At 54.7% G+C, this 9,502-nt stretch overlaps 2 protein-coding genes across 2 annotated transcripts in view; one reads left to right on the plus strand and one right to left on the minus strand.

Annotated features, from left to right (window-relative positions):
• Nucleotides 1–6,641: 6,641 nt before the first annotated feature.
• CHPF2 (chondroitin polymerizing factor 2) lies at nucleotides 6,642–9,496 on the minus strand. Its single transcript, XM_019507986.1, has 4 exons — nucleotides 9,417–9,496; nucleotides 8,762–9,326; nucleotides 8,396–8,578; nucleotides 6,642–8,125 (listed from the first exon to the last, which is right to left on the minus strand). Exons 2-4 carry the CDS (start codon nucleotides 9,152–9,154, stop codon nucleotides 6,863–6,865), a joined length of 1,839 nt encoding a protein of 612 aa, XP_019363531.1. The 5' UTR covers nucleotides 9,155–9,326; nucleotides 9,417–9,496; the 3' UTR covers nucleotides 6,642–6,862.
• The window catches only part of ABCF2 (ATP binding cassette subfamily F member 2), a 10,957-nt gene continuing 10,607 nt past the window's right edge, over nucleotides 9,153–9,502 (plus strand). The window contains exon 1 of the mRNA XM_019507913.1: nucleotides 9,153–9,316. Within this exon, the coding sequence (XP_019363458.1) occupies nucleotides 9,153–9,316 (164 nt within the window). The remainder of the gene's footprint in view (nucleotides 9,317–9,502) is intronic.

Raw genomic sequence — 9,502 nt, forward strand, 5'->3', positions numbered from 1 at the left:
TGTTATTGTCCCTTTCTCAGATCCATCTTCTGTATGCTGGGTGATGTTTAGTATTTGGCCAGTGCAGGACTTGCCTGGTCTAAATCAAGCTTGCTGTGGGACCAGATGTTGTCTGATTTTTATGAGGTGAGACAATTGAGAGTAAGGCGCTCATAAAGATTATAAAGATGGCTCAGAAGTGACACTGGCCTAAAGTTCTCTGGGCCAAAGGCCTCCTTCCCTGGCTTCAAAATAGAGCTGTTGGATGGGCTTGTTGCCCATAGTTTACTTATTCTAAGGGCTGATGTTAAAGACGTAATACCCATAACTTGGTTGTAGGACCAAAGTGTTTGATCTGCTCCATGCATATGTCACAAAGTCCAGGTGTTTTGCCATTCTTCAGGTGACTTATGCCAGCATCAATAGAAGCAGTAGGTGCAAGACACAGGAGGTGATTGTGCCTAGCTACTCAACACTAGTTAGGCCTCCTCTGGATACTGTGTGCAGTTCTGGGCTCCGCATTTAAATAAGGGCATGGAGAAATTTGAGAGGGTCCAGAGGCAGCAACAAAGATGACGTAGGGCTTGGAAGGCAAGGCGCATGAGGAGAGACTGAAGGAGCTGGGCATGTTCAGCTGGCAGAAAAGGTGCCTAAGAGGGGACATGACAGCAGTCTTCAAATACTTGAAGGGCTGCCATAGAGAAGAGGGAAAGCACCTTTTCTCTCTTGCTGCAGAGAGGAGGATGCAGAACAATGGTTGGAAGTTGCAGCAAAGCAAACTTAGGTTGGATATCTAGAAAAACTCCTTTCATAGATTCATAGATGTAGGGTCAGAGGGGACCTGAGCAGATCATCAAGTCCGACCCCCTGCCATAGGCAGGAATGAATAGGTAGGCATGCTCTGATGCTGAGAGACTCCGAGTTAACTTAAACCAGGAAGGGGTCTGGGACAGAAGTTTCATAAACTGGTTTGACCTAAATCGGGTCCTACCTATTCTTCACTCCAGGAATAGTGAGGCAGTGGAATACCCTGCCTGGGGAAGCTGGGGACTCTGCTTCATTGGAGATATTCAAGAGGAGGTTGGACAGCCATTAGTTGGGGATGATCTAGGTGTAGTTGTGCCTATTTTCTACCATGGGTATTTCCCAGGCTTCTGGGCTTTGCTGGTTTCTCCTGTCCCCACCCCACTTTTTTCTGCTCCATGTGTCAGGGTGTTTTTTAAGCCTCCTCAGAGGCATCAGGTGTTGGCTACAGCTAAGGCTGGGGACTTCAACTGGGACACACCGACTCTCCTGCCAGGAGCCAAGCTGGAGGTTCCTGGCTAGAGGGTCTTGCACCTCCATTCAGGGTCAGACCAGTCACCACATTTGGATCAGGAAGGGATTCTGTCCCATGATCAGACTGGTACAGGCTGGGGGGGTTTTGACTTCCTCTGTAGCAGGGGGCACGGCCGCTACCGGGGACCTCTTGAGCATATATTGACATTTCATAAAGCAGGACATTGGCTGCCGGGATTCCCCTGCTTTACCTGTGGCAGGGTCAGGTGTTTGGTCTGAGTTGTGTCAGGATTGAGGGTGGCCTTACGTACAGTTGAGCTTATGGTTGTGTAGGATGGTTTGGATAGGGATGATCCTGCCTCTGGCAGGGGGTTGAATTAGCTAACCTCTACACGGTCCTTCCAGCTCCACTGCTCTGTGACTCTATGGCACTTTGTATAATTTTGTCATCCACAAGTTTGGCCACCTCACTACTCACCTCCTTTTCCAGATCATTTATGTTTTGTTAAGCAGCACTGGTCCCAACACAGACCCCTGGGGGACCCGCTATTTACTTCTTTCATCCTGAAAACTGACCATTTACACTCCCTCTTTGCTTTCTATCCCAAAGCCAGCTTCTAATCCATGAGTGAATGTCCTCTGCTCTCTTGTGACTACCTTAGTGATGGGGTCCTGCTCCCTGATCATGTTTTTGCTCTGCTCCGTCTACCATCTCTCCACCCCCATTCACCTTCTCCTGGGACATATTGTACTAAGCCACATGCCTCACAAGAGCCTACGGCTCTGGGCAGTTGCTTGCATCACACTTGCAATTTCAGGGAACGGAACCAGGTTTGTTTCACAAGAGCTGCTGGCTGTTAAACCCGTTCAACTGGCGCGAATCGCGCAGGAAGGCCACGCAGACCACAGCGCGCATTTCCAGTTCCTCTCGTCTGTGGCTCAGACCTCCAGCCTGGCGGAGCAGGCAGCCCCAGACATACTCTCTTCCTTGTGCTCCTTGCTAGGCCAGTCTGAGCAGCTCACGACACACAAGCACAAGTCTGTACCACACCTGCTGCCGAAGCATCCTCCCCTCCACGGCTGGTCTACCCACCCTGTGGATGCACCAGCTGGTGTCCAGCCCCCAAGAGTAACTCTCCTCCCCAAAAGGGGCACAGCTAACTTTCCTTAGGGCACTTCTGCCAGACCGGGGGCTGTGCTCCACAACCCCCAGCCAGCATCTCACCGCCCGTGTTGTCAGACTCCTCTTGTACAGGATTTCCATGAGCACCACTCAGACTTTACTGTCTTCTCTTCTAAGGTCCCTTGTGTTTCCACATGATGCTGTGTTGTGGTCCTGACTGCAGACTGTAGGAGACCCTAAGCTAAGATGGTCTAGTATCTGCTGCCCTCCACTCGACCAAAGTTTAAGTAAGAGAAGGGGCAACCAAATGAGCAAGCAAATGTCAGATGAGATTAAATTTAAAAAGTGAGAGCAGGGCAGGTCAGAAGAAGTTGGCTAAACGCTGCTCAGAGTGCATGGAGTGCTTTTAGATCTGGTTCAGGACAAGGTGTAGTTAAATGGAGGATAAAAATAGGCATATGAATATTAATTAGAGTAGAACCTGTTAGATTTTTTTTAAAAAACTGGCCTTGTTTAGTAAGCTTTTCGATATTAAGCCAGGCAATACAGTTAAAAATCTGGGTCCCTACTGAACAGCCCATCTGCAGATGCGCCAAGACAAGAGCACTTTTAAAACTGAATTTGAAACCTGGATGAGAGCAGGCTGCCCACCTGCTAGAGACTTTGGGACTTCAAGAAATTAATTTTAAATTCTTCCAAATGCTAATGAGATTGTTAATTCTTCAGACAAACACACATTTTATAAGTTTTAATCATTTGCTTGATATGCTTTGCTTGTACTGTTGGCCATTTATCTCTTATCTGCATTTCATGATTACATTTGCTATTAACATGCATCTGGCATTTATGTTTGCAAATATTTAATTCTGATGGGACCTGTTCTTCAAACCCTTCTTGGTTCCCAGAATTACTCTGGGGTCAACGCAATGCATAACTGCCCACACCGCCCTACTAGATGTCACCCTGTCGAATGCTGCTGGTCTCAGGGACAAAGCTCACCATCCTTCTGCTCTAGTGTCAGCTGTTGAGTTTTCTGCCTCACTTTTGCTGCAGTTACTGACCACAAGTCCCTGCCAGCCTTGGCTGTGGAAGTAACTGCATTGTAACTGCCTGCTTCATGCCCTAATGAAGCTCATCACGTACATCCCTGTCGCTGTCCGTTCCACTTCTGCACGACAGGTTCCTGGGAGCTGACCAGCCAAGCAGCTGGCTCAGCTTCCCGTGAGTGTTCACTCATTTTTGACTATGGAAAATCTAGAGCAACTCTTCTGTTGCAAAGAGCCAGGACAGACCGCATCAGGTCAGGGCGTCTGTGACGCTGTGGATTCCTATTTGCAATCTCTGGGTTTATCTGGTGAACTGCATGTAGGCACTTGCACATCTACCCGTGTTAATATTGTACACCACCCCACAACCCCCTTAAAAAGCTCTGACAACATGCCAGGCCCCCTGGGTGAGAATTATTGCCCAAGCCAAAGGTTTGCTTGACAATGACTTAGCATACAAGTCTCCCTCCAAGGAGGCATCGGCTGTTAGGAAACACAGATTAATAGATTACGAAGTCACAAGGGAGCTTTGTGGTCAACTGATCTCACCCCCTGTCTAACAAGGGACGTATTAATTCGTGGAAGCCCTGCTTGTCTGAGACACCGCAATCTTTCAGAAAAAAATGTCATGCCTTGGCTGCAACATTCGAACACTTGGTTGGATCAGACCTGACAGCCCCAGCTGTGCTGTCCTCACAGAGACGCACTGTGAAGGAAGCAGTTACCAAAAAGGCTCTTAACCAGGCTGAGTAGGCAAAGAACCATCGTGGTGACTGCGCAGGGGAAGCAATCAGCAGCTGGCAAGAGCAGCAGGATGGGAAGCTTGGGCAAGGAGGTGAACCAAATGTGCAACCTCCAATCAACCACCTTCATCCCCGAGCAGCTGTGCCCTTCAGAATTGCTCTGGTTTGCCAGCTCCTCCCCAGGCAGGTAATCTACTGCCATGGCTAATGCCCCTCGGTGCTGAATCCAGAAAAACTGCGCCCTCCTCCTCTGTCTGGCTTCAGCAGCCACCCACCACATCTCCCTCCTGCCTCCGTCTGCCAGGCTAAAGAGCTGCCTGCTCCTGGAAACTCCCTGTGCGGGAGCTGGAAGACTGTGATCAAGTCACCGCTGAACCTTCTCTTGTACCAATTTAGTAAACAGAGCTTTTTAATTTACATTTTTCCAGACTGTTGCTTTCCTGTGGTACTCTCCATGGCTCCCTGCCACCCCTTTCTGCAGGCAGGCACCAGCACTGCACACAGCCCTCCTTGCTAATGGAAAGCTTGGCAGTGACACAACCTCCCTCCACCCAGGCAGCTTTCCCCTGCTCATGCAGCCACAAACCACTTTGCAGGGAGACTCACTCACCAGTTTTCCCCATGACAGCAGAGTTACTGCTTTCCAAGACAGAGAATGGGGAGACATTGGTGCGACTGGTATGATTGGCTCGTAGGTGCGTGGCCTCATACTTGGCTGTATTCAGTAAAGCAGGCCCCTCCTAGCACACCCTCTGGATCATTCTGCATATGTGCTTGGCCCCACCAGCTTATGTCAGCTGCAGCCTCATGTTTCCTTCTAGTTGTCTCCCAAGTAGCACTGGGTGAGCGATGGATCCCTACAGGGGCTTCTTGGAAAATACCCTCCAGGACAGCCGTTCCCAGTCTGCGGTATGGGTACCACCAGTGGTACACAGGTAACCTGTTAGTAGCACACATTAACAGATTTATTATAATTACTTTATACGACAAAAATTTGCTGGTGGTACTTAAGGTAGAACTGAAAAAAGTACCACCCACGCATAAGGTTGTGTCCTTTTAAATTGGTGGTGCCCCATCTATCAAGAGTTTGGGAATTGCTGCTCTAGGGAGAGAAATGTCCTTTTCCCCGTTCACATTTGTGACCATCAGCCAGTTCTCAGTCCATTTTCCGCAGGCAACAGTGACTAGGTCACTGCTAGGTGAAGTGGAGTCTAATGCCTGGCAGTGAAGTGGTCTGGGCCCAGGAGGGCAAGACCATGCTTGCCTTGTCCCACCCAGGTGTGAGCTGGGCAGCAACGGCATAACCGGAGCCAGCAGCTGGAAGGGAACAGATTGCAAGAGGGTGGACACAGGAGGCATACGTGCACCCAGCGTGTGTGAATACAAGGAGAGCAGGATCCTGGTCAGAGCCACAGGAATGAAAGTTTCACAGACCCAAGAATGGCTTCCTGAGCTGCGCCCCAGCAGCAGCCCGAGGCTGCTGCAGAAGGAAACGAGCTGGTTGCTCTTCACAGCTTCTCTTCTGACCCATTTACGTTCTTACACAAGTGTCTTCCCTTCGGAGGTGACTGAGGCTCTGGGGGCCAGGCAGCTCTTGCATCAGCCAGCTGGGTGTCCCACAGGAAGCAGCCTCCATGAGGGACAGCAGCACCTTTGCCACAGAGTCAGTCTCTGGCTGCTGGCCCTGCTCCCTGTCCTCCTTCCCTTTGGATGGGAACCCTTCCTGGGAGAAAGGGCGCACACTGCTGCCACTGTCCCACCTACAGCCAGCACTAGGCAGGAGATTCCTCACCATGAGCAGGAGCTTCTCTGGCAATGCCAAATGCCCAGCAATGGGACCCTGGGCTCTGCAACAAGGTCCACAGAGACCTGAGGGAATGTCGTACCCTGGATATCACAGCCCCTGACAAACTGCCCAGCCCCAGCCTGCTCATTGGGGGAAGCAGCACCTGCCATCAAGACCTGATGGGGATACCTAGCTCCTCTGTGGGACATGAGGCTGATGTGCATGCAGCTCTCCCAACACTGCACTGCTGGGGCAGCTGATTACCCTGGAAAAGCAACATGCAGCTATTTGTACTGGGGGCTGCAGAGCAGCAGGAATAACTAGCAAGGGAGCAGGGGAGGGGTAAGGGAAAAGACAGAGGACCCTCCCTCCCACCTCAGCAGAGCAGAAAGCAGGAACATGACTAACTGCCTAATTCTGTCTCTGCAAGTAAGCATACGAGGGAGGGTGTCTCTGAACAGTGGGCAGCACACAAGCTACAGCTGCCAAGCCTGCCTTGCCCTGGTTCAAGTCCCAGCCTCGCTGTGCTGGGACAGCACCAGGGAGCCGTGAGCGGCTCTGGGCAGATTGGGAGCAGGCTACGTTCACTTCCCCTCTACCTCAGGCCCAGGCTCCTCCGTGAGGGTGGCTGCTACCGCAGTTAGAGTCAGGAAAGATGACTCACTGAACAACTGGGAGGAATGGAGTTCACTTGCATGGGAATAAACTTTAATTATTTATTTTAAAAAAGCCCCATAGACCTTTCCACTGCCCTCCCCTCAGCCCTGGGGCTGAGCTGGGAAGAGGGAGGTCTTTCCTCTCCCCTCCACTTGATGTGCCTTCTGCCCCAGTGCAGGCTGGGGCTGAGGCAGAGAATGAAAGGTGCCTAGTATTAAGGTGCTGGGAACCCTTGGTGGCTGCGGGTAGCTCAGGTGCTGTTGGCCTGCTCCTGCTCAAAGAGAGCCATGGCCAGGTGGGAGCGGGAGGCGAGCCCCTCCAGGTTGCTGAGCACACACCGGTGGTACAGCTCCTCGCTCAGCCGGGGGTTGCAGCTGCGCAGCGCATACTTCTGCACCAGCCCTGGTTCCACTGCCCGGAAGAGATGGAGCCCTGAGTAGCGCAGGAAGACGTCGAAGACCTCCATGCCCTCCAGCACCTCGTCCCGGTCCAGGATGTCAGCTGCCAGCTTGGTGCGTGCAGCCATGTAGTCGGAGTTGTAGAAACAGGCCTCTGCAAAGGCATGCCGGTCGAAGCGCCCGTCCCGCAGGACATCAGCACTGGATGACGAGGCCTGATCACCCCGGTACACCAGCGCAGGGTTGAACTCCTGGAAGTGCACTGGGAAGAAGACCTGCCAGTTGCTGATAGTGTTCATGCGGCAGCGGTTTAGGAACTCCATGCTGACCTCTGTCCACACACTGGTCAGGAAGAAAAGGGTGTCCACAGGATGCTTCTTGGACATGATGTCCATCAGTTTCACCTGCGACGGCACCTCTGTTTTGACGCTGATCCAAGGGATCTTCACCTCAGTGTAGCGTTTCTCCAGCTCTCCCACCATGGCCTTGACCCCGGCAAAGACGTCCAGCTGGCTGACCCGCTGGGCATCGTAGGGGTGGTAGATGAAGAGCAGGGTCAGCAGGGCATTGTCGTGGGTGTCCAGTGTGTTCATGGCAAATGTGTCCAGGAAGTTCCCCACAAAGTCCAGGTCCTGCACAGTCAGGGGAAGCACCAGTTGCACCCGTGTGGCCTCCGTCACATAGGGCATGGGAATGATTTCCATCTTGCTGAGGGGCCGCACAAGGCTAACCCGCTTGGCCAGGACGTGGCTGTGGCCCTTCTGGGTCACCGCCTCCAGCAGGAGGTCCAGAGTGTACTCCATGCCCCGCGTGGGGTCAAAGCGCCGGTAGCCGTTCAGCAACTGCCGCTTGTAGAACCGGAGCAGCGGCTGGTAGCGGCTGTTGAGCTGCTCGAGTGCCGACTCGATGATGTCGTTGACGTCGGCCTTGCTGGCCCCCGAGAGCTCGCACTTGGGGGTGCCGTCAGGGCAGGAGAAGAGATGCTGCTCCGTGAAGTAGTCCCAGCTGATCACCTCGAAGCGCGACTTGGGCACGAAGGGTGCAGGGATGCCGACTGGCCACGTAAGCCCAGCCTCGCCCACGGGGGTCAGTGATGTCAGGTTCCTGATCTGCATCTGTAGGAAGAACTTGGTGATCCCTTTGCCCCTGGAGGGGCAAGCGGTCCCCATCCCCCAACCAGTCCCTCCTCCCCACTGGGAACCTCCCAAATCCTCGATGGTACTGGAACTGCAGTAGGCCTGACCCAGATCAGCTGGGATCAGAAACAGCATCTCCGGGTGGGAGGGATCTGCCGCCACTGGGCAGTTTGAGATCAACCCTTCCCAAGCGCCTGGAGACAGAGGTGAGGATCAGCTCCTACCCGTGCGTACCCTCCAGGTACTGACCTGAAGCTGCTCGATCTCCTGGTAGGCTCTGTCTAGTTGGATCCTGCTGAAGTGCTTGTGCAGCCGGTACATGAGGGTCACGTCGGAGACAGGGTGCACAGCGAGCGCGGCCTGGAAGCTGGCCCCCTGCTCCTTCTCGGGGTCGGCGTTCTTGGCCAGCTCATAGGAGCGGTAGTGCTGGCCCTGAGAAGGACGAGAGCCAAAGCAACTGGGGCTGGAGCGAGAGGCATGTCCCCTACCTGCTGTTCCCACCGGGGACAAGACCCCACCTCCGGCAGTGCCCCCAGCCCTCCGCGAGGCCGCCAACGAGACCCGACTAGGCCACCCGCCCCCACCACGCTGCCTGCGTAGACGCGGCGCCCGCACCTGGAGCTGGGAGATGCAGCTGATGCCCAGGAAGTCGATGATGCAGCGCCCCAGCCACTCGTCGGGCCGCACGCTGAGGATCTCGTTGCGGCAGCCATCCAAGTGCCGACTCAGCTTCAGCAGGAGGCTGCGGGACAGCAGGTAGCCAAAGCCCCCGTGGCAGTAGCGGGCCCGCTCGTCCCCGCCAATGAACTCCTCGGCCCGGCCCAGGTACACGTCCTGGTCGATGCTGAGGTGCGTCACCAGCGCCTTGACCTGCTCAGCCTGCGCGTAGGTGTTGTCCTGCATGATGAAGAACCAGTCGTAGTCGGCCCCGAAGTGCTGGTGCAGGTAGCGCACTGTCTCGTACATGAGCCACACAGGGCGCTCGTCGCCGTGCGCCACCAGCACCATGCCCGGCGGCACCTTGGCGCCGCGCAGCCCTGTGAAGTACAGCAGGCGCGGGAAGTGCGGCGCCACCGTCTTGTTCCCCGCCACGGCCAGGGTGGGCAGCGTGGCCCGCGACGTCAGCCCGGCCGCCAGCAGGCGCTCGCGGAAGCCCAGCTCCGTCTGGATGTAGCGGGTCCTGCGGCGGGACGGGACGGGACGGGCGGTTAGCGGGGGCAGAGCCGACCCCGACCCCCACCCGGCCCGGCCCGGCCCCGACACGACCCACCTGAGCACCTTCTTGTGCGGCGGCCCGGCGGGGCGCGCGTACGGCACGATGCGGGGCCGGAACTCGTCGGGGCCGGGGCGAGCCCG

This window comes from Gavialis gangeticus, unplaced genomic scaffold (assembly GCF_001723915.1).
Source record: "Gavialis gangeticus isolate Ggan-Ray unplaced genomic scaffold, GavGan_comp1, whole genome shotgun sequence".
Classification (NCBI taxonomy): Eukaryota; Metazoa; Chordata; order Crocodylia; family Gavialidae; genus Gavialis; species Gavialis gangeticus.

Bases quoted from the DNA above. Each gene is read 5' to 3' on its own strand.
- CHPF2 (XM_019507986.1), bottom strand. From the start codon at position 9,154: ATGGTGCTGGTGGCGCACGGCGACGAGCGCCCTGTGTGGCTCATGTAC. The intron at 8,579-8,761 runs GTGCGGGCGCCG...CGTCCTTCTCAG, and splicing joins GCTGCATCTCCCAGCTCCAG to GGCCAGCACTACCGCTCCTA. The intron at 8,126-8,395 runs GTCAGTACCTGG...TTCTTCCTACAG, and splicing joins AGGAGATCGAGCAGCTTCAG to ATGCAGATCAGGAACCTGAC.